Here is a 24,837-nt window from a genome sequence, read left to right on the forward strand (position 1 = left end):
GGTACTATTTGTGTGACTAGTTGTGTGATTATTTGTTCTATGTTCTATGTTATGTGGTTACCTCAATGCAACGCTTACACGCTCAATGCTCACTCGCAACTCGCTTAAATGCAACGCAACGCTTAACGTTGGAAAACTAACTCGCACAACTCGGCCGATCGAATGGACACCCAATGGAATGGACATCCGCTCGGATGACCATCTGACCGGATGGCCATCCAACCGAAAGGCCATCCGACCGCTGTACATCTTGCACCGCCTTAACTCTCCTCTCTCCCTATAAAGATCAGTGTTTCTTCATAAATATATGTAATTTCATAAAGCGAGCATGCACTCCCGCATCTCCTACCTCGTTTATTATTTAATAAGATTTACTTGGTCGACAAGTTAATCCAATACCACCAAAATCCATTGATAACACTAAAATTACCAACATATTCGTTAAAAATAAGATCATGAGAGGAACATAATTTTGACAATTCTAAAATTGAAAAATCATGTGATTAACTAATTTAGTGTGGATTTATATCCTTGGCAAAATGCTCCATTTTATAGTAATGCCTTGACAGATTCGTTTGTGTTGAACGTACCATATATTATTATTAGGACAAGTATATAACACAACATATTTGAAAGAGAACCTTTATTGAATTACATACATACACACTTAAACTAATAAAATATATTCAAAAGGACACGTTAGGATTGCACGGATGTAGCTATACTTAGTTCACTAGAAGTCAAGCATTTTTTTTGCGATTTGATAATCATTCCGATCTTTATATGAAGCATAAGCCAAAGGTAGTTGAGTTTAGCACTGTAGAGCCCACATTACACATGGCCTTTTTAGAAAGATGTCGATTAGGGATTTGAACATACTTAGCACTGATCATCATGTTGTTCTTTTTTGGAGCTGCATAGAAAGTTGTATTTGGCTGTATATATTTGGGAAATTCAGGCTTTGGGGAAACATAAATGGCTTTCTCAATGTCTGACTGTAGTTCAAAGTCTGTATCATATAGGTTTCCAGAGTTAAATAACATCTGAAACACCTTGAAGCACGACAAATGAAGGTGCCTCCATTGGTTAAGAAAATCACCATCATCATCATCTGTAAAAACATGTTTGAGCAACTCATTCCTTTTTTCCTCTAGCAACTTTTTCACTTCAGAGATTGAACAATCCATGCTTGCATTTGGGTTTTGGTTGAAATGAAGCAACACAAGGTTCATTGTTCCCTCTTCTTTTTCCTTCTGCTTGAAAAATATATTACTTAATAAGTATTGTGGAAAGAAAATTTAAGGTAATCGTTAACGTTACAAAATGTTGACGCGTAGATGACCTGGTAACTTTGAATGTCGTTTAGTAGTCGAGTAGTAGCCATTAGTGATTGTGTTATGTTCTCATATACTTGTGGCTTGACTTTGTTTTCAGGTAAGCTTGGATTCAGGAAACATGAGGAAGTCAGCACCAAGACATGTGTAGCAATGGAGATCATACTAGTTTGCAAGTATTCATCCACTGAAGGGATGTAGCCACTCTTTCCCCATGTAGTTTCTGTTAACCATGAGTTGAATGTCTCTCTCCACTTTTAATTCATAATGTTACATGTGTTAGGAGTATATAAAATAAATAAATAAATAAAACATAGAGAATAATCCACAGAAGGTTATGTGTATTTAACATTTCAAAAAAATAAAAATAAAGTTAGAACTAACCAGGCCTCTAAAATCTTCTGTTAAGTCGATCTTTCCGCGAAGGACCAACGTCTTTGTAACATCTTTCACAAGATCATCCAACACATCGAAGATCACCTTGCTTGGTCCACTTAAACCATTTCCGTCCCATCTGTTATTCATAAATGGAATTGCAAAACTATTGGTATTGAGAAATCCAATAACAATTCTAATAGCAAATCCTTTAAGTTATCTTAAGAGCAAGAAAAAGGGTACCTATTAATAGCATCCATCAAAAGGTGCAACTCTTCTAGAGTGCCTCTCATATCGAAGAAATCGTCTGCAACAGTAATCAAGATCGCACTTTTTGCCACCAACATGCGTATAAGAGAATCATGAGGTAAAGAAGTACTAGCTGAAATAGCAAAGTAGCAATACAATGTTTTCTCTCGACCAAATCCCATTTCAGTAAGTCCCCACTTCTTGGACCACCTACAATGAACTCGATTAACACTACATCAGAGGAATGCTTAATAGTTGGGTTCTATTTTACTTTTGTTATAAAAGTAGTTCACATGTCTACCTTTTTAGTTCTTCTAGTTCATTTTGGTAAATTAGCTGCTTGAACTTGTAATTCTGTAGTGCAAGTTGCATGAGGTCCATATTATGAACACATGACAATCTATAAAAAGAGGCCTTCCCAATCCACAATGGTCCTTCTTTGTTTTGTTCAATCCACATCCTTTGATCAAGATGCTCAAGTCTGGCAATCCATGGTGTGCTCAGCTCTTCACAAATCTTCAAAATAAAAAATGGTAAATGTTATTATGAGGCGTGTATTAGACTTTAGCATCATGGACACAGCTTAAGTAGGGCGGGAGGGGGCGGCTGACTCCCCGAACTTTTCGCTCAGTAATGGAGAGTATGTAGTTTTCCGGTTTTCATATAAATTTTTTTGGGTATATACGTTTTCGATCCCTCGGTTTTATAGAAATTTTTAGTTCCTATGACATCCGCCCCCGGCCAGAAATCTCAAGCTTGGCCACTGTTTAGCATGCACTTCATATAAGAATAAGTACAGCTTACAGTAATCATTATTCATATAAGAAGAAGTAAAATTAACAAAACCAACTTTAGCATGCACTTCAATACATACATATACAAATACATATGTATACGTTTGATCGTGCGTGTATCTAGGGACAAAAATCCAGCCTAGTGTATCACACGAAAAGCAATTTGTCCTTATCAATGTATTAGCGTCAAATCGATCCTACAATACTTACCATTGATAAGAATACCGAAGCTGGTAACTTAGTTTTGTCGTTGTTGGTGGAAACCAATTTTTGACAAATGTTTTCGATAATCTACTAATACTAAACATAAGATTTTTTAGAATATTTTCGTATGATTTTTCATTTGATTAATTTGCTTTTATGCGTTAACTTTACAAAATATTAGAAAATAAGTTTTTTAAATTAGTTTGTTTCATGAATTGTGTTTTCGTGTTTTCAAAAGTGTCTTATAATTATAAATGTATGTCATTAAATTGATGATAGTAAATTACGATTTTGACCCTTGTGGTTATATCACTTTTATCATTTTAGTCTAAAAAGGAATCTTTTAACATCTGTACCCTCAACGTCTTTTATCTAAGCCTTTTGGCCCGTAACACTAACCTCATCCATTTACTTTCAGAGCCAAAAGGTTAGGAGCTCAGATGTTAAAAGATTACTTTTTGAGCTAAAAGGGTAAAATTGATATAACCACAAAGGCTAAAATCGTAATTTACTCAATTGATTATAATCCGTACACGTATTCATGACGTAATGAACGTGTATATATACCATATACAAATTCATCACGTCATCTTTTTTAAAAGGGGGAATCTATCGGCACACCCTTATGTCTATCCACACACTTTCCTTTTTTAATACGGGTCGTATAGATACAAAAGTCAAAAGTCAAATCTGCAGATGTTAATTCTTGTCTGGCGGCTGACTGGACCTATACGGGTTTCAATACGGCTTGTTTTTTATTTTTTTTATTTTTTCAACTTTTATTCAACAATCTATAGTTACAAAGTTTAAGAAAGAATTCTTTATTTAACAAATGTTTTAAAAATTTATTATGTAGTATATATAGTTTTGGTAAATGTTTATTTTACTATGCTAAACATATGTAAAAAAAATTAGATAGTATCTATATTATATTCGTATTATATACTACACTTATACTATAGTTTATTATACTATACATATAGCATACAAGGGGTTAATTGGTAGACCTATACGACCCATATACATATAAAAAAATTTGTAAAAAAACCTCATCCAATAGTCCTATACTGACACATATTGGTCTAGGCAACTAGACAAAATCTGACACATCAGTTTTTATTGGAAATTAAATAAACTATACGACTTGTATCGGACTATACGACCTGTATCAGACTATACGACCGGTATTGAAGGTGTCGATTTAAAAATCTAGGTCATGCCAATAATACCACCATTTAGAAGTGCAACTGACATAGTGTAATTATTACGTTCATATATTAATGGCATATCTGTTGGTTACCTAATTTTGTCGCTAGATTTTATGATCTTATTATAGAGAGAGAATGAAAGGGCCACTTTTTACCATTTGCAATAAATTGGGGAATATGACAATATTGTCATAATGTATGTTTTTTGTGGCCGAGATTTTCTGAAGCATTTTTCTGGAAAATGATCTTGCCTCATGCACTTCAGTTTCTTCAAAGAAGATAACATCTGTCGCCTTATAAACACTATACAATAAGCTTGTAAATTGTCCATAGTTGTGCTCTAGGTGACGCAAGATTTCATCATCTTGTAAGAACCAACAAAAGGTACCTGAAATAATTTAAGTTACAAATCACTTAAATTTTTCCATGACATTAACAGGAAAATACTAGTACAAATTTATACGCATGTTAAAACCATTCCACCTGAATTGGTAGCTAGCAATATTGGGTGCTATTAAATTTTTATTTGATTTGGTATTAAGGGTGGGAGTTGGCTACAAAGTCCATTTTTACTACAAAGTGTACAAAGTCATAAAACACCACAATTTCAGCTGTAAAACACACTCAAAACCAAAAATAACAAAGTGGAGATTACGAAAACACCATATTTGTGGGTTTTGTGTTGTATTTTGGATGACAAGGCTTTGATTATCGAATGACTAACATTAGTGTGTTTTATATTGATTATCATGTTGTGTTTTATATTCATAATTCTAAGATGGTGTGTTTGACGTTTTATTGTGTTTTAATGATCTTCACTTTGTTATTTGTGGGGTTTTGAGTGTGTTTTATGGTTGAAATTTTGGTGTTTTATGACTTTGTACACTTTGTAGGAAAAATAAACTTTGTAGCCGAACCCCACCCTTGGTATTAAATGTCTATTTTTTTAACAACAAACTAACTTATTCCTTTTTTTTTAACGGGAGTAGTGGTATGAATCTCTTGCTTGAGGAAAGAAAAACAAAAAAGATATAGCTTAATTAAAGGTCTGTTTCACTTCTTTTTCAAAAGGCTGAAGATATAGCTTACAATAATAATACAAATATACTTACTTGGGCATATATTATACCCATGCATACGAAAAAGTCGAAAAGCTAAGGAGTCCTTGTATAACTTTTCAGCCATGGTCCTGTAATCTTTCGGTGAATATTCTTGGACCTTATAACTCCTGAACATCACATTTTGTTGTGAAAGTATACATCAAAGATTAGCGAAAGTGACTAGCTAGCATATATTAATTGGTGAATATAACTTCATATAATATATGATATTACCTGTATACTTTTCTAAGGATGTAATCAATCTCATCCGAAAAATACTCGGATAAGCCTAGCCTCTGCACTTGATCAACCATACTGAGTTCCACAAGTTCCTTATCCATCGGGTACTTTTGTGGAACTAATAATTAAGCGACAATGGCATTATTCGAGCAACTCGTAGCAATGTGAAAATTTACATGAAAAAACAGGAAGTGAATATCTAGTTAATTACCTCCATTTGGACATTTTTCAACAAGTGAATTCAGATACTCAAGGCACTTTTGGTTTCCGGTAGACATGTAAGCCTGTGCGGTAGCTGCTGGTGATTGAAAAAGTGAGCCATCTTCACTCAAATGCATTGTGATGGTTTCTTGATCAACATGATATTTTGTTGACTGAAGTGTCTCTAGGTAAGCCAGTAATGGAAGGTTCTGCCATTTATCAACAATCTTTTCCCTATGACAAAAATTCAACTATTCACAATCTTTACACACTTGAATTTATATTTATATAAATTATAAGTAGCTAGTTCCAAACTGAAACCACTTTAAAACAATAATGGTATACTTACATGCTAATAATTTTTTCCCTTCGATCGGATATGTCAGCAATTAGTGACTTCGTCTGATCACTGAACTGAAGTTCTAAACCTGTTGATTCCGCAAGCTCAATAGCTGCGGGGAAAACAATAGAGAACCAGCGAGGAAGACGAGGACCATGGCCATGAAGCATCTCCACCATATTTGCTTGTATAAAATTCAACCCTACATATACAACTCACTTTATCATTATTTTGTTGGAACAAAATTAGATGTATTTTTATGTTCGTCTGTGATCTAGTGAAATGATATGAATTTCTAAATAGTTTTGGAAAGTGTTTTGGTTTATAAGCAGTTTAATGATAACTTGTAAATTTCAATTTTTTTTTAAATCTAAATACCTAAATATTCTTCACGATGTTCTAAAATAAAGTTTAGAAAATCTTAAATGAATTGCTGGTAATGGAAACTTTCTGACTCAATTATACAAAAACTAGTCATGAAAATTTCACGTTGGATGTCACTAATATAATGAAACTCTTCAGGTTGTTATTTATATCTCATTCGTTAACTTAATTTGGCTTCCTGTGTACTAGTTTAAAAACTTTTTGGTACTTTACTGACATGTAAGCAATGGCCCTTTAACTAAATGTATTCCGAAGAGTGTAGTGATTAATTAAAAACATAATTATTTCTTCATATATCTATTTTATAAAAAAATGTGAGTTGGGTTTTTATTGGCTTGGAAAAAATCTGCTCCTACACCCCAAGCCTTCACACCTGTTAATTCCCTGGCACCACCGCCCTTTGGGAGCGGCATGGCACCACTACACATGCTCTTATAGTCAACATATTATACCAACAAACGTTGTATATTTATAACTAAGTCAATTAATTAGGATTGATGCACCATATACCTTTTTCTATGTTTTTTGCACCGAGTCCCCACTTTTGGAGCACAGCCATGCAAGCAATAGTAGTAGGAAGAGCATCAATGGTCGGAAGATCAACAATGGATTCTCCCCAGAAGCCTTCTTCATGTTGGTTATCGACTAACCATTCAAGGCAGCCCTTAAACAATGGGGTGTTATGTTCCACTGGGTGAGGAATCATTGCTACCCACGCAGTGTCATATGCAGATGGTGAAACAAATGATTGAAGATGCTCAGATTTTACTCGTGAAAACATCTCTTCCTTCACTTTATTAACCAAAAGATGGATTGAGTCTAGAGAAGTTTCCATTGGTAGCGACAAAATGGAAGAATTTTAGTTGGAAATATGCTAAAGTGTCTTTTGTTATGGTTGAGTATTAATATGGAATTTGAATTGGCATAACCTGCTTATATATAGGATAGTTTCTTTGAAAAACATGTAAATAGTCAATAGACAATTTAAATATGCTTCAACATGGGCATGCTTCACGTGTTCACAGGACAATTTTATGTATGTGACCCTACATAGCAAATTCAAAGGTATGGAAAATGATTTACTTGCGTCATATACGTTGGAACACTAAAAAATGGGAATCAGTAACATGTTAAAAATTTTTTTTTTTTATTTTGTGAGAAGGGTGATAAATATTGTGGTGATAACATGTGTCCTCAATCTAAATCTATACTTTCTATGAAAGGAGAAATCCAAGTGACATAAGAAAAGCTGATGTGTCAGCAGGAGAAAGTGTCCAACAAGGCTTTTCTTATCTCATTATTACATCATAAAGCCTAATATATAAAGACTTTAAAATTCAAAGGTGACCCACATTCAAACCACTGCCTATCTCTAAAGCACTGATGATTCAATATTATGGCTCAAAAAACAAACCACTGATGGAAAAACAAGCCACTGATGATTCAAAGGTGGCCCAAAAATCAAACCACTGATGTTCATACAAAATAACCACTGATGTTCGAACCACTGATGTTCGATTCAAAATTTTGGCTACAATTTCAAAATTTAAACATGGCTCCAGATTCAAAATTTAAACAACAGACGTATAAAAAGCTCAACTCTCTCTCTAAAACTCATTTTCAAATCCAGAACTTTCAACTCTCTCTCTCTGCCGCATTCTCTCTCTCTAAAACTCATGAGTTCCGCACTTCTACACCAAACAAGACACAGGAATTATTATTACCTTAGAGGATTTCTTAGGGAGAAGAATACTGGCGGTGGTTTTGGAAGGAGGAAGTATCTTCTCCACCTATACTCTGTTCAGAGATGGAATCGGGGTTTTAGAGAGAGAAAATTGGTGGTTTAGCCCTAATTTTTCACGATTGAAGAACTGAACAACTAAATAACTGTTCGCCGGCAAGGGGATGCAGAATCGTAGTTTTAGAGAGAGAAAATCAGAACGTTTAAGCGATTATCGATATGACGTCTAGATCTGGATTGTGTATTTTTTGTTGATTTGTTTGATTGTTTGAGTTGTGCTGTTTTTTATTAGCTCTTTGAATTAATTGTTGATATAGTTTGGAAGGTAAAACTAAGTTAGAGGAAGAATTAAAGCGAGCGGATGTAGTTGTGTCGTTCTCAGATCGACGCTTAATTCAGGTTTTCATCAACATCTCTTTCTAATTCGTTGCGTCTCAAATTGACAGATGAATCCGCATATCAATCTCAATTAACTAGCCGTTGTTGTCAGCAATTCCCTTTGTTAAATTTGGTTAGACTTTTAATTGGATTATATCATGTAGATTTATCAATTGTTAAGTTTAGGATACATGTGTGTGATGTGTTTGGATAACTCAACGACATTAGATAGTTGAGGTGTATGCTTCTGAAGAGGATGGTTACTGGCATGCCAATGAGTCGATGAAAGCTAAATTGGCCAGAGAAGCGTTGTCCCATCTACTAAAGTTGGTTGAGTCGAGGGTATATAAAAGGTATCTGCTATGAAAGTTTCATCTTACTGAAACTTATTATTAGATTTTGGGCTTCATGCAGATGCAGAAACGATTATTGCTTGTATTTTAGTGCAATTACTTAGTGTTCTCGTCAATCAGAAGTGCTTTCCTCATCATAATAGTAAAATTGTGAAAAGTTAGTAAAGATTTAAGTTGTTACATAAGCCCAACTCTCCCAAAGCTATAGCTATTATTATATCTTTCAGAATGTGGGGTTACGTAAAATTCGTTGATAATATTGATGCACAGGCTTAATTTGATGGTGAGATTTGATCACTTCTTTCTTTCATTTCAGCTGTTGTGCGTATTATATATTATCAAAGCACCAATCTACCATCTTCCTTTCTATCTGCAGGTAGATTCTCAAGAGTTCTCAAGATTCTATAGTTTTGTATTCTTCATTTGTCGTGAAAACGGTTAAAGAAGCATCAGTAAGTGGAATATAAAATGAGAGTTAATGATGTTTTCTATCTACTTACCTCCCTCGGTCCCTTGTACTCCTAAGATCATCTTACAGACTTCTAACCTTAATCTCCTTTTTCTGTATATATAATTTTCAACTGTAAGTAGGGTAATTATTGCTTGGAAATTAGTATTGTCTGGAAGATTCAGATTACTTAATCAGTGGTGCAGCTTCTTTGAGGTAACTTTTACCATGTAAAGAGAGCAATATTGCCTCTAATTGTTTTTTTAATCCATTCAGCCTATATCCCCTTTGTGTTGTCTTGATTCAACAATTCTGCAAATTATACAAGCAACATTTGGGATTTTTTTTATAGTTTATTAATTATACCAAACTAATTCTTGGAACTTGACGTATAGAATAATCAGCGTCACAATATCTCTAAGGATACACGGAGTCAAGTGTTGGCATTTAGTCGCTGTGTACATGAAAATCTTGAAGGATATGATCCCGAAGGTAATAACATAAATACTTACTACCTTTTGTGTTTATTTACTGGGATTATTTTTTCTATATTATCTAATGTTTATATACAATTGTGTTAGGGGCATGGCCTGTTCTGATTGATGAGTTTGTCGAGCACATGTTTCTTTAAAACGTCATATAGAAGTTTCAGGAAGTCATATAGATCATTAAAACGTGAGAAAGTTCATTTTGTTTCTTTTCTTAGTGTTCGTGTAACTTGTTGGCTATAATTGTTGTAATAATATAATAAACATGGATCACCAGGTGAATAGTAGTTAAAACAGTTGTATGGGTTTTTTTGTTGACCATATGGTACAGTAACTGATGAAAATTAATTTGTATATAAAATAAAAATGGCATGGTGCCACACCATTGTATACTGTATGAAATTTTTGTAATAAAATGTCATGGATCCAAGAGCTTTGTCAAAATAAGAACAAATGAATGTTTTGCTCCATAGTTCACCTCTAGAATTAATTGCTTTTGCATTTTTCTAGAAGATAGTGCTTTTGCATTTTTCTGCTTGACCTTATTAAACATTTTTTTGCTCTATAGTTCACCTCTAGAATTAATTGCTTTGTTATCTGAGTTCAATGAAGCTGTTGAGTAGCTTGTACCAAAGAAAGGTTTTGCCATCTCCTGTTGCACAGCATGCTCTTCATAGAGGTTTCCCTGCAGATCTCATTTTCACACCTGTTAAAGCCAGTGAGGTAGTACTATGGCTCTCTTTTTTGTCTACTGATTTCCTATCTTTAATAATCGGTTATGTTTATTGTTATCCATTAGTTGCCTATAATCAGTGCTTACAAGCTCAAACAGATAGCATAATCAGTGTCCATGTCATTATTATTGTATCGTTACATTCAGGTATATCATATACGATCTTCAAAGTGTTTAAATGAAAACATTTTTATGTTGCGATTTGTTTCCTGACCGCTTTTCTCTTTTCAACAGCCACGGGAGAGTGAGTTCATCGATTCACAGCGCGTTTGGGCTGAATACGCTCTCAAGAGGCAGGAAGCTCAGTCGCAAAACAGGCGTTTAAAACTTGAAGATTTGGAAGTGAGCTTTGCTTTTGCATATATTAACATGTGTTAAAGACTACTACAAGGAGGTATGTTTTTAAAATAGGCGTTTAAACCACTGTTTTTAAAACCATCGCAAAACAGTCACAAAACTGGCATTTAAACCACTGTTTTTAAAACCTCTGCTTGTCTAGAAATTCATCAACTGCTAAAATGTATCCTCTGTTCTCATAACCTCTGTTTATCCTAACCACTGTCGATAGACAACAGTGGTTAGGATAAACAGAGGTTATGAGAACAGAGGATACCTCATTTATGTTAGGAAACCTCTGTTTTTAAAAACACTGTTTTTAAAACCTCTGCTTTGCTAAAAATTCATCAACTGCTGAAATGTAAGCAGTTGATGAATTTTTAGCAAAGCAGAGGTTTTAAAAACAGTGTTTTTAAAAACAGAGGTTTCCTAACATAAATGAGGTATCCTTTGTTCTCATAACCTCTGTTTATCCTGACCACTGTCGATAGTCGACAGTGGTTAGGATAAACAGAGGTTATGAGAACAGAGGATACATTTCAGCAGTGGATACATTTTTAGCTAAACAGAGGTTTTAAAAACAGTGGCTTAAAACAGAGGTTTCAACAGAGGTTGCTGCTAACTGAATTATAATCGTATTGTGTTTAATAAAGGTTTGTTTATATGCTAACTGAATACCATCCCTGATCATATTCGAGCCATATCATACGATTGGCATGGTTACAGGAATATGATTTGCAGCCACATCACATTTGAGTACGCGTCTATGTTTGATACGCTTGCGATGGATCCAAAAAAGAAGAAGGATATATTGGACGATCTGATTACGTTCAGCAAGTCTAAAGACTACTACAAGGAGGTATGTATTGTTAGCTGATTTTATTGTCTATTATAATTATTGTTATAATTTTAGTAAATATTTATATATAAGTTTGTTTGTTAGCGGCATCCGGATTCGGATTTGGACACCGCCACCTCAAGGTCATGACCATTTTCGGGCTGCTCTCCTTAGGGATGAAAACGAGTCTAGGCAGGGTCGAGTAACTAACGGAAAAGGCGAGTTATAATTTAACAAGCGAGTTATAATTTAACAAGTTATTTAACAAGCGAGTTATAATTTAACAAGTTTGTGTACATAATATTTTGTAGGGACATGGTTGGTATGTATCATGGCCACAGCCAAGAAATTTTCTAGGCAGGGTCGAGTGACTAATGGAAAAGGCGGTGTATCCGAAACCTTTGTAATCATCAATTTTTCTGATATTTAAATGAGTAAAAGCAATGATGATTATAAAAAGTTGATTGTAACTGGATTAACTACTTTTAAAGTTGTATAGTGATTCGTTGTTTAATAAAATGGGCTATGTAAAATTTCTATAAAGCATTAGTGCTCAATTGTATTTAATCTTTGCTTTGTAGTGTTAAGAAACGACCCGTGTTTGCACACGGATCTTACCGCTAGTTAATTTAAAAGGGTAAACAAGTAATTTTTTATTGATTTAATTAATTGATAACCTTCCATATCCGCCACCCTTAATTATAGGAATACGAATTAAGAATTAATCTATGAATTTGTGTCATCTCGTTCAGAACTGTATAGTCTTATATTTTTTTATATAGTGTTACATAGTGTTATATGGTGTTATATAGTGTTTTTTGGTGTTATATAGTGTTATATGATGGATGTATAGTGTTATATGGTGTTATATGGTGTTATTTAGAGTTATATAGTGTTATATAGTGTTATAGTGTTATATTTGTTTGATAGCATATGATAGATGTATAGCGTTATATATTGTTATATACTGTTATACAGTGTTACATAGTGTTATATGGTGTTACATAGTGTTATACAGTGTTATATGGTGTTATATAGTGTTATATGATGGATGTACAATGTTATATATTCTTGTAGCAGTTACATATTTCTGGATTTTTTAGAATGTCCGAATTTTAAAATAAGTTTAAAACTGAATCGCTAGATTTTAGGAGTGAATCGCTAGAATCTAGGAGAGGTTTCCTAATTTGAAATATATACAAAGACACTATTACCTCTACAATTTTCAAATCGGTCCAAATAATTAAAACATAATTTCTAATTTGGTTCCTATTGATCTCAACCATTAGATCAAAGATCTAATGGTTTAAAACACTTCTCACACTTTTGAATTAATATACACTATCCTTACTCTATATATATAGGGAAAGGATAAATAGAAAACTTAATTGTGGTGAGAAAACCTAAGAAACTGTATTTATAACCATTGATCTAGATCATCTAAGGATTAAGGAAATTAGATGCTTTATTGATTTTAATTAAATACATTGATAAGGTTGTTGAGTGGACTTGAAGGGTATTTGTGTAAAACAAACATAATTCAGGTATATAATATATATTAAAAGATTGTTGGATTTGATATGATCACTATATGAACCAGACTTGTGGGCGCGCAATGTTCAATATCACCTGTCAACAAAAACCAAAATTCAAACCCCCATTTCAGAAGAACCATCTGTCTCCTCTCTCAACATTGAAAACCCACCGGAGAAGAAGAAACCAGTCCAGATACAACTTTTGCTTCTGTCAGAAGGTTGACGGTGATGAAAAACTGTACGACGATCATCTGTGAAGAAAGAGAAAAGACGGTGTAAGCTCGTTTGGAAGAAAACCGTAGATATGAGAGCGACTTTTCGATTGTTATCATCCAGTAAAGGTCGCCGGAAATGGAAGAAATCAAGTATCAAGTAAGCATTTTGAATGTTTAGTTTCTAACTGTAACTCTTGCGATGATTACTTATTTTTTTTGTTTACTTAAATAGTTGAATAAGGGAAGATAGATAAGAACCCCAAAATGTTATCCGACATTTTGTTAAATAAGGTGGTTTGAACAGTATCATTTAGTTTCATCTCTCTTATTTGTTGTTGTTTTTTTTGCTTTTTAGAAGAGATTTCTTATTGGGTTTGATTTGTTGGAGTATGTTAAGCTTATTTGATAAATTGGAAACAGTGATTATTGTAACAACCTGATCTTTCGGATTATCACTTGCTTTGATTGTAACTATGTAGTATTTCGAGATTCGATATAAATAAAAGGTTATATTCGTAAACGCTTACGCAACACGAATTATAGAGAATTGTGCTACATAAATTGCCGAGTGTGTTTGTTTGGTTACCATACGCCCCCGCATACGCTTATCACGACTAACATGCTAAATCGCAAACGCTGTTATTAGTAGTAGTAATGTTACGATGTGTGTTTTTATGCTTTACTTGTGTGTGCTTATTATGTGTATTGTTACTGCAAACGTTATCGCAACGCAAACTCAACGCTACTCGCACAACTCGATTTATCACACTAAAACGCAATGCGACCCGAAACTCTGTGTTATGCTATAATACTTAAGGTACCAATGCTAACTAACGCAACAAAACGCATTAAACGAGCATCTTACACGCGAAAACAAGAATTCTCCCCGCAGAATAGGCCCCTCGTACGAAGGCAGCTGGTTCGAACAAGGACCTGCTGTGCGAACCCCCCATTCTCTATAAATACCCAGCCACACTCTCCTCATTTCTAACTTGCTGATTTCATACCGAAACTCTGCCGAATTGCTGTCTGACCATTTTCAAGTAAGATTTAACAGTTTTATTCGATTATACAATGTTTTCCACTTCGATTTTCCACCAGAATCACTTCGATTTAATCTAAACTCTTATGTTTTCCAGCAAAACTTCATCTTTTACTGAAACTTCACCTTTTTCAGCATAACTTCTCTGTTTCATCAAAACCTTCATCTTTTTCATCAAATCTTCTTCATTTACAACTAATCTACACTTAGTCGAGTGTATTGGGCCTAGCTTCGGCTTCCAAGTTAGAAATCTACTGATTTCACACTCACCAAGTGTTAGATTTAAGTGAAAAACTCTTTAAAGCCTATTTCAAACTTGATTTTCACCCTAACACGGACCTAAAATCGACACATATTTCCTTCACTGAATAGTGGAATGAGGTGGTGTCGAACCCGTCTTGAATGGGACTCGAAAACACGTCTGATTTAGGCGAAAACACAGCTCCGAATGCCAAGAAGAGCCACGGATGTGAGCTTGACTGCTCTATGTGAAGCCTAGCTTCGTACGAAGGCACTGCCTTCATACGAGGGCACACATGGCTTCGTACGACGGCACTGCCTTCATACAAAGGCCTTAGGTTTTACACATCACAGCCCGACTCTTATTTCGTGACTCCGACAAAGACCTCTCCGACTCTAAGTTTGTTCAGTAGCTTAAGGTTGGAGGGATGAACACTCGATTTTCCGAAGACAGACGCGAAGACACTCGATTTTGGACAACGGAAGCTACACAAGTGCGAAGACCCACCTTTGTGCGAGGGCACGCCTTCGTATGAAGGCACCAGCTTCGTACGAAGCTTCTGTTTCCCACCGACACTCAGATTTTTGATCATTTCAGCACTTTGGAGGACTTACGCTTCTATTCCCGTACACAGGCTGATCCGGCGCTCCCTTCAATCCATTGAGGATCGTGTTTCTTGATTAAGACACGCACAGTGAGTATACTCGACCCATTTTCGTTTAACGCACTTTTGGGTGTTACATACGTTCTCTATCAAAAACACAACACACAACGCAATGCTTTTAAACGCTAACCGCTCCCGCATGCTATACATGATTAGTTGAATGCTTGTTACTATGCTTATACAGTGATTGTTGCCAGGCCGCCTTTAGCAACGTTAGTACTATTGTTTGGACTCAGCACCTGATTTGTCAGGGGTTGCTAAGGATCACTGATGTGCGTGAAGTGTGTTATATTTTTTATATATATATTTTAAGCCCCTTTACACTTTTAGCCAAGTTTTAAATTTATAAAACACGATATTTACTAACACTAAACACACATATGGGCAAGTGCACCCATCGTGGACGTAGTATAGTGTTGGTAAGATACCGAGGTCGTCCAAGGACACAAGAGCTTTTAGTACCGGTTTATACTCAACGTATAATCAAATCAAAAAGTTAAAAAAAAGGTTTTTAAACTAGAAAAATAAAAACTAACTAAATGCTGAAAAATAAAAATAAAATAAAAACAGATAGACAAGATGAATCACTTGGATCCGACTCGTGTATTAGTATAACCTTTGATTATTTTCGCACTTTTGCACTTGTTTAAGAGATTATCTTAGTTATTGTAGTAGGCCCCTCTTTTGAAGGCGACGTTACCCTCAACCCAGTAGTTTGAGCCAGCAAGGATACAATCCTAAGGGTTGGATTATTGGAAGATAATGAATTAAGTTATTAATGCAAATTGTGGTAGGCCCCGCTTTTGGCGGTGACGTTACCCTCGGCTAAGTAGTCTGAGTCAGCAGGGATACAGTCCTAAATAGCCGGGTTATAGTATTAATAGTAGTTAACTTATGAGGGGGTCAAAGAGTTTGGATCCCCGCCATCCAATACCTATGGCATTGAAGGAGATCCTACTAAATTTGACCCAGGTCCCTTGCAGGACCTCTAAACGCTGAACAAGGGCAAGACCCTTACCAAACCGTTCCCTTAACCCCCGACCAGGTAGTCAACATACCTCCATATAGACCGTGGAGATATGAATGGTGAAAATCTTTTATTTTATATAGACAGTAAAATAACGCCAAGACACCACGGACAAACGATAAGGAAAGATCACCTTCAACATAAGCAACTAGTTATTAAAGTCATTAATACAAAACCAAATAAAAAGTGCAAAAGATTAAAAATAAAAAGTATTATACTAAACACTTGTCTTCACCAAGTGATGTAAGAGACTTAGGCAAACATGGCCTTGATTGTCAAGAACTCTTACGATCAATCTTGGATCCCGAGACGACTCACACACACTCTACGATGGACAATGGATGATGGTGGTGGATGATGGTGTTATGGTGGTGGTGGGTGGTGGATGAAGTGTGAGAGAGGTGGTGTGCCAAGGGATGAGTTGGAATGAAACCAAGCACTCCTATTTATAGGCTGAACAGAAGGCTGGGCACGGCCCCGTGTCCGCTGGACACGCCCCCGTGCCCGTCTGACACTCTCTCTCTTCATTAATTGTAATTCGCAATTACAATTAATGCGCCTGCTGTACTTTCGCCACGCCCCCGTGCTCACTGGACACGGCCCCGTGGTGGCCAATAGAAGCTTCTACAGGTTTGTCTTTTCTGCTGCTTCTTGGGTACGGCCCCGTGCTGGCTGAGCACGGGGCGTGTTCAGGCTTCTGTTTTCTCTTCTTTGCTTGGGAGGATGCCGTTGAGGGTTCGGGCAGTCTATTTTTGTTCCTTTTCTTGTATTTATGTTAGAATTAGCTGTCTTTTTGCTTCTTTTGTGAATTTGAGCTCATTTAATCCTGAAAATACAAAAGGAAGACAAAACACTCTTTTTCCAACATTAGTACTTAAAAAGGGTTAGTTTTATGCCTCATTTGATGTAATTTATATGTTGCATTTTACACACATCAAATACCCCCACACTTGAACTTTTGCTTGTCCTCAAGCAAAACTCTTTAAATGTGGCTTACACTCCCAAATGGAATGGGTAGAAGAGAAGGTTTTTGGCTTGTCATAGAATGTCGGGAATCCAAGATCTTTTTGGGTTTTATTTTTATTTATTTACAATCCTATTCGTTATGATTTATTTAGAACGTTTCATAAGATAAATTACTTATTTGGGCATAACATGCCTTTTTAAAATTTCATTTATATACAAGTTCACATACCTCATGGGATAAATCACTCAACACTCGGCCGAAGGTGTATTTTTTTAGTGAATCACTCGAGAGCGGCATGGAACTTACGCCTACCATAGGCTTGCCAAGCAATCAACCCTCCTCCTTTTTAACTTTATACCTTTGTAAATATCAAGAGGACTTTTTGGGTGAAGGGTTAGGCTTGGGCTAAAGGTGGGTGGTTGGGTTAGTGGTTAGTAAAAGGGCGAAAAGCGTAAAAAGCGTCGGTTTTCGTAAAACACTTTGTTTTTAGTGACTTTTTATTTTGAAGTATTTCTCCAAACAAGCTTTTGTTTGCATAGCTTTGTTTGTTTTTAACTTCATCAAAAAAAATTTTTATTTTTTTTATTTTTTTTTCATCACATAAAATAACGAGCTTGCGAAAAACCGAGCTTGTTACTAAAATAAAGGGTGAAAATAAAAAAGGGTTTTTGGTGGGTAAAAAGGGTTTAGGGTAAAGAAACGAAAGGTTTAGGCTCAAAGGGGTTAACTAGGGGGATTTTGGGTAGGTGGTAAAAAAAAATGAAAAATAATGGTGTAGAAAGAAAAATGGTTAGTCCTAATGCCTCCATCATTTACTTACTTGGGTTTAAGTTGGTAAGGACCGGGAATGAATCGTCATGGCAAGTTCTAGAGTTGTAAGAACCAAGCGGCTATTCACACAAGAAACGAAAAATGAGCATTTAGTCTAAGGATGTAAATTTGTATGCTCAATAAAGGCTCAAAACTCACTTTTGTGGGAATGGGTTTTTAATGTGATCAAGTATATATAATCAAATTTTAACTAGACTTGTTATGCCGTTTCATAATTTTCTTATGTTAGTTCTTGTTATCACGACGCTCTCGGTTGTAAAATTTATAAAAATATAACCTTATTAATCTTAGGATTTCTAACTTAAACTTTAGACAAGTAAAAAAAATGAAAACTTTTGAAAAAAATTTGGGGTGTTTAGCGGTTCCAATATAACCTTATTAATCTTAGGATTTCTAACTTAAACTTGCAAAATTTCAAGGTGTTAGCTTCCCCCCACACTTAAATTACACATTGTCCTCAATGTGTCCCAAAAATAATTTTTTAGGTTGATTGGATGTGTAATGTGGTGTTAAAAAGCAAAGATTTATGTTACTGGCAGTCTGGACACGGCCCCGTGGGGACCGGACACGGCCCCGTGTTCAGGTGCCAGTAACAGAAATTAAAGAAATGGGACAGAAGCCTGGACACGGGGGCGTGTCTGGTGAACACGACCCGTGTCCAGTTACCTGAACTGGGCGTTTTTCTGCAGGTGGCTCAGCACGGGGCCGTGTTGGTTGAGCACGGCCCGTGTTGAGCCTACTTTAATGGAGATTTGTGTCGGGTTGCTTCGTTCTTTGTGCATGGGGCCATTTTTCTCGTTCCCTTTTTCATCCTTTACCACCGTGAGTGTGTTTTATTTCTGCAAATTAAAACTAAAAAATTAAACTAAACTAAGAATAGTTCCGCGGAATGCCTCCGTGGTGCGCCACGTTTATAAGGGTCCTTGGCTAGACCCAATGTGAGGTTATATATTTTCTGAGTGGGATGCTTGGCGTCCCATGTTACACCGTCGGAGAGCAGCATCCAAACTCGAATCAATAACCTTGATGTAGTTGACCGGGTCGTCGTCCTCTATTCTCTTCCCAACTCCGAATTTTACTTCATCATCCCCATACCTCAAGGCGAGTGTTCCGTCATTCATATCTACCACCGCTTGTGCGGTGGCAAGAAATTGTCTCCCTATTATGAGGGGGACCTCGGTGTCTTCCTCCATATCGAGTATGATAAAGTCGGCTGGGTAGACGAATTTGCTTACCTTTACCAAGACATTTTCAATGACACCTTGCGGGAATTTGACGGATCGATCAGCAAGTTGTATGCTCATTTTTGTAGGACTCGTTGTTCCTAGGCCGAGTCTTTTAAAAATTGATGAGGGCATGAGGTTAATGCTAGCCCCAAGGTCGGCTAGTGCATTACGAACGGGGGACTCCCCGATTGAGCAGGGAATCGTGAAGCTTCCGGGATCGATTTTCTTTTGGGGAAGTTTTTTGAGTACGAGTGCAGAGCATTCTTCGCCTAATTTAACTAATTGCAAAGTTTCAATTTTCTTTTTATGAGTGAGGAAGTCCCTCATGAACTTAGAGTATTTGGGCATTTGGGTTAGGACATCAATAAAAGGAATATTGATTGACATGCAATTGCTTTAGTAGACTTTCGAACTTCGCGAATTGCTCATTGGTCTTTTGACGAATTAACCTACCGGGGTACGGAACTCGAGGAGCCTTGGTAGGCTCTGGTGACGGAGGGGAGTTCTTCTCCTGCAGAGGTGGGGGTACCGTTTCTTCTGTCGGCGGTGGCGCTTCTGCAGGCCCCACGGTGCAGTTTCGTAGCGTGATGAGATGAACTTGCGCTTTTGGATTTGTTTCGGTATTGCTAGGTAATGCGCCTTGTGGTCTCTCGGCAAAATTTTGAGCTATTTGATTTAATTGTTTTTCTATGTTTTGAATACTAGCTTGTTGATTTCTAAAATTTGATTCTAATTGTAGAAATCTTTCCGAGTTTTTCTTTTCAGTGTCGGAGATGAGGCGAGATACAGTATCTTCAAGCCTTTCTCGTCCACTTTGTTGTTGAGTGAAATTTTGTGACTCATTTCTTGGTTGTTGAAAGTTTGTTCGTTGGGTTTGTTGGTTACTACTATTGCCGGGTTCTCTCCAACCAAGGTTTGGGTGGTTTCGCCATCCTTGGTTGTAAGTGCCCGTTGGAGGACCCGACGGCCTAGGTCTATTATCAATGTAGCTTACCGATTCCTGTTGATCGTCTGCTCCTTTCATACAACTCCAATTTTCATGTGGCCCACCACACCCTTCACGAGCCATAACCGAGACTGTTTTTGTCATTTCTAACTTTTTTATTTTTGAAGAAAGGGCCTCGATTTGGGCTTGTAAAGAAGTGTTTTCATCGACCTTATGGGCGCCCGGGGCAATAGATTTATTGCCTCGGGGGGTGTGACATTGAAAATTGGTTTGAGCAATTTCCTCAATTTGGTTATATATTTCATGCGGGCGTCGAGTACCTAAAAGTCCCCCGGAGCTAGAATCAAGTGTCTGCCTTGTGTGTGGCAACAGTCCATTATAGAAAGTGGATACTTGTTGCCATATCGCAAGGCCATGATGTGGACACTTGCGTAATAACTCCTTGAACCTTTCCCAAGTTTCATATAAGGATTCCCCGTCCTCTTGCGAATATGTATTAATTTCAGTCATTAATTTAGCCGTTTTAGCGGGAGGGAAATACTTATATAGAAATTTTTGGGCTAGTTCATCCCAGGTATTTACCGATCCAGCTGGGAGGGCGTTGAGCCAAGCTTTCGCTCGGTCTTTTAGTGAGAAAGGAAACATTCGGAGGCGGATGGCGTCGTTTGATGCTCCATTGATCCGAAAGGTATCACATATTTCTAAGAAATTAGTAATATGTAGATGGGGATCCTCGTCCGCAAGCCCATGGAAGGTTGCGGAGTTTTGGAGCATTTGTATCAAATGCGGCCGAAGTTCGAAGTTATTAGCTTCAACATTCAGAGCATTGATAGCGGCGCCTAGGTTACCTACGGTGGGTCGTAGATAATCCATGAGGGTACGTTGGTCCGCCATTGGAGGTGGATCACCCGAAACTTTCTCTTGGTTTGTAGCTTTTAATCTTTTTCTGAGAAAGCGTTCGGGTTCTTCTAGAGGTTCTTTTATGTCCTTATTAGAACTGGAGCTCATACACTATGTAGGATTGGTGTCTGGTTCCAAGTCCTGCAATAAAAAGAGAAAAGAAGGCTGGTCAGAAGGTTCACCACGGCCCCTGTTCAGTGAACACGGCCCGTGGTCGGAGTTACAGTGATTGTTTTCCAGATCCCAGTTATTGGAAGTTGGACACGGCCCCGTGTTGCACCGACACGGCCCCGTGTTGCACCGACACGGCCCTGTGGTCAGCCTTCTGTAACTTGGAAAACTAAAAACTGCCAGTAACGATGCTGGGCACGTCCCGTGCTGAGCTCTACAGAAGCTGAAAAATTATGAAAAATCCTAAAAATTTAAAAGAAAAATAAAAATATGATTAGGCCGTTGATTCCTAACTTTCTTAAAATCCTTGTGTCCCCGGCAGCGGCGCCAAAAACTTGATGTGCGTGAAGTGTGTTATATTTTTGATATATATATTTTAAGCCCTTTTACACTTTTAGCCAAGTTTTAAATTTATAAAACACGATATTTACTAACACTAAACACACATATGGGCAAGTGCACCCATCGTGGACGTAGTATAGTGTTGGTAAGATACCGAGGTCGTCCAAGGACACAAGAGCTTTTAGTACCGGTTTATCCTCAACGTCTAATCAAATCAAAAAGTTAAAAAAAGGTTTTTAAACTAGAAAAATAAAAACTAACTAAATGCTGAAAAATAAAAATAAAATAAAAACAGATAGACAAGATGAATCACTTGGATCCGACTCGTGTATTAGTATAACCTTTGATTATTTTCGCACTTTTGCACTTGTTTAAGAGATTATCTTAGTTATTGTAGTAGGCCCCTCTTTTGAAGGCGACGTTACCCTCAACCCAGTAGTTTGAGTCAGCAAGGATACAATCCTAAAGGGTTGGATTATTGGAAGATAATGAATTAAGTTATTAATGCAAATTGTGGTAGGCCCCACTTTTGGCGGTGACATTACCCTCGGCTAAGTAGTCTGAGTCAGCAGGGATACAGTCCTAAATAGCCGGGTTATAGTATTAATAGTAGTTAACTTATGAGGGGGTCAAAGAGTTTGGATCCCCGCCATCCAATACCTATGGGCATTGAAGGAGATCCTACTAAATTTGACCCAGGTCCCTTGCAGGACCTCTAAACGCAGAACAAGGGCAAGACCCTTACCAAACCGTTCCCTTAACCCCCGACCAGGTAGTCAACATACCTCCATATAGATCGTGGAGATATGAATGGTGAAAATCTTTTATTTTATATAGACAGTAAAATAACGCCAAGACACCATGGAGAAACGATAAGGAAAGATCACCTTCAACATAAGCAACTAGTTATTAAAGTCATTAATACAAAACCAAATAAAAAGTGCAAAAGATTAAAAATAAAAAGTATTATACTAAACACTTGTCTTCACCAAGTGATGTAAGAGACTTAGGCAAACATGGCCTTGATTGTCAAGAACTCTTACGATCAATCTTGGATCCCGAGACGACTCACACACACTCTACGATGGACAATGGATGATGGTGGTGGATGATGGTGTTATGGTTGTGGTGGGTGGTGGATGAAGTGTGAGAGAGGTGGTGTGCCAAGGGATGAGTTGGAATGAAACCAAGCACTCCTATTTATAGGCTAAACAGAAGGCTGGGCACGGCCCCGTGTCCGCTGGACACGCCCCCGTGCCCGTCTGACACTCTCTCTCTTCATTAATTGTAATTCATAATTACAATTAATGCGCCTGCAGTACTGTCGCCACGCCCCCGTGCTCACTGGACACGGCCCCGTGGTGGGCAATAGAAGCTTCTACAGGTTTGTCTTTTCTGCTGCTTCTTGGGCACGGCCCCGTGCTGGCTGAGCACGGGGCGTGTTCAGGCTTCTGTTTTCTCTTCTTTGCTTGGGAGGATGCCGTTGAGGGTTCGGGCAGTCTACTTTTGTTCCTTTTCTTGTATTTATGTTAGAATTAGCTGTCTTTTTGCTTCTTTTGTGAATTTGAGCTCATTTAATCCTGAAAATACAAAAGGAAGACAAAAACACTCTTTTTTCCAACATTAGTACTTAAAAAGGGTTAGTTTTATGCCTCATTTGATGTAATTTATATGTTGCATTTTACACACATCAATCACATACTCTACTCCACGTGTTCGCTTCGGTGAATATGTGTCGCGCATACTCTACTCGCAAACACGTGGTTAGGTTGTATCATTGTTGGTAGTTTACATGCTTCACCCGTTATGTGTTACATGCTGGGTATGCGTAAATGCTTTTTTTTATTCTATATCTATGCTAAACTTGTGTGGTCACCTTTACTTTATGTATTGACTTTTATTTTAACGTATGTGATAGGTTGATGGATTGTTATGTTGCAAACAAGATAGGAAGTCTAGAAACTCATCTAATAAAGTCTAGGTTGTCGGACTTGTTTTGTTTGAGAGAAACGTGTTATCTGTTTTGACATTTGCTGGAATGTTTGTTTAATAGTATGGGATATTAAACCTGTTAAATATTGGTAACAAATACTCGTTATGGATTCTCTTGAACAATCTGGTTCGCCTAGTGCCACGCCCCGATGATTCCACCATCGGTTGGGGTGTGACAGATTGTTATCAGAGCCATAACTATAGGGAATTAGGTCGAGTCGTGTAGAATTGACCTAGTCTATAGTCTAAGTACCAACAGACCCTTCGTATGAACCCACTTGGGGCTTCGTATGAACCCACATGTAATACTTTGGTTCGAACCTGGATTTGCTACCTTCGAACGAACTCAAGACATTGTACCTTCGTACGAACTCAATAGCTTCGTACGAAGGCAGCCTTTTCCTAAAGGATAAAATCTACTTTTGCCTTTCCTTAGGCTAACATAAATGTACACATTTGACGATACTCATATAACACAACCGAGTGATTGTGACAAGATTAGGTGTGAAAACCAAGAACTCTCGATAAGATCACTCACCCAGCGCATTTTTACTCTCGCACGAGAATCTTCTGTAGAGTCAGGAGTGATATCTACACCTCGACGGAATTCTCCATCTCTACCACATGGTTTTAACCACAGATAGGAGCGAAGTTGTTAAGTTAGGGGTGAAACCCGCATCTTAATGACACGTTCCACTCCTACTTTGATTTTACAAATCTCACTAAAGTCTCAGCTATTCCAAAGGCTCGAGTCACGTAGTAACTGGAAGGTTGAGTGCCGTTAGCCGTGTTGCGGTGAGAGCATAGTCTATTAGGCCAAAGCGTGTACTCGAACTCGTTAGGAATAGTTGAATCACTTTGGACAGTCGATGTCTAACACCCAGGACACTCTATTGATTTTAAGCCTACAATCGTCGTTTTCGCGCATCACCAAATCGCGTCTATGTGTTTTAAATTGTGAATTTTGAACTTTACGCTTTCATAGTTTCGATTT

At 37.1% G+C, this 24,837-nt stretch overlaps 1 protein-coding gene, 2 long non-coding RNA genes and 1 other non-coding gene across 8 annotated transcripts; 3 read left to right on the top strand and 1 right to left on the bottom strand.

Annotated features, from left to right (window-relative positions):
* Positions 1-574: 574 nt before the first annotated feature.
* Positions 575-7,354, bottom strand: LOC110944994 (S-linalool synthase). Of its 2 annotated transcripts, none has more exons than XM_022186634.2 (11): positions 6,940-7,353; positions 6,055-6,247; positions 5,716-5,939; positions 5,499-5,622; positions 5,277-5,392; positions 4,320-4,552; positions 2,260-2,474; positions 1,953-2,168; positions 1,719-1,848; positions 1,343-1,588; positions 575-1,253 (listed from the first exon to the last, which is right to left on the bottom strand). In XM_022186634.2, the coding sequence occupies exons 1-11, from the start codon at positions 7,262-7,264 to the stop codon at positions 780-782; spliced, it is 2,496 nt and encodes an 831-aa protein (XP_022042326.1). In that variant the 5' UTR covers positions 7,265-7,353; the 3' UTR covers positions 575-779. The 2 variants fall into 2 exon arrangements, with proteins under 2 accessions (XP_022042326.1, XP_035835835.1); XM_035979942.1 differs by having other exon boundaries at positions 668-1,253; positions 4,416-4,552; positions 6,940-7,354.
* Positions 5,755-6,357, top strand: LOC118484061. The gene is made up of 2 exons (XR_004872622.1): positions 5,755-5,893; positions 6,092-6,357. It is a non-coding gene; the product is annotated as an uncharacterized LOC118484061 (long non-coding RNA).
* Positions 7,355-8,048: 694 nt separating the features above from the next.
* On the top strand, positions 8,049-11,967 carry LOC110944991. 4 transcript variants are annotated; one of them, XR_004872575.1, is made up of 9 exons: positions 8,049-9,184; positions 9,278-9,353; positions 9,493-9,565; positions 9,745-9,841; positions 10,406-10,560; positions 10,637-10,717; positions 10,805-10,964; positions 11,605-11,765; positions 11,850-11,967. It is a non-coding gene; the product is annotated as an uncharacterized LOC110944991 (long non-coding RNA). The 4 variants fall into 4 exon arrangements; XR_004872558.1 differs by having other exon boundaries at positions 11,633-11,765; XR_004872566.1 differs by having other exon boundaries at positions 10,450-10,560; positions 11,633-11,765.
* An 8,880-nt stretch (positions 11,968-20,847) lies between these two features.
* LOC118482838 lies at positions 20,848-20,954 on the top strand. The gene has a single exon (XR_004868988.1). It is a non-coding gene; the product is annotated as a small nucleolar RNA R71 (small nucleolar RNA).
* The last annotated feature ends 3,883 nt before the right edge of the window (positions 20,955-24,837 follow it).

Source organism: Helianthus annuus, chromosome 1, assembly GCF_002127325.2.
Source record: "Helianthus annuus cultivar XRQ/B chromosome 1, HanXRQr2.0-SUNRISE, whole genome shotgun sequence".
Classification (NCBI taxonomy): domain Eukaryota; kingdom Viridiplantae; phylum Streptophyta; class Magnoliopsida; order Asterales; family Asteraceae; genus Helianthus; species Helianthus annuus.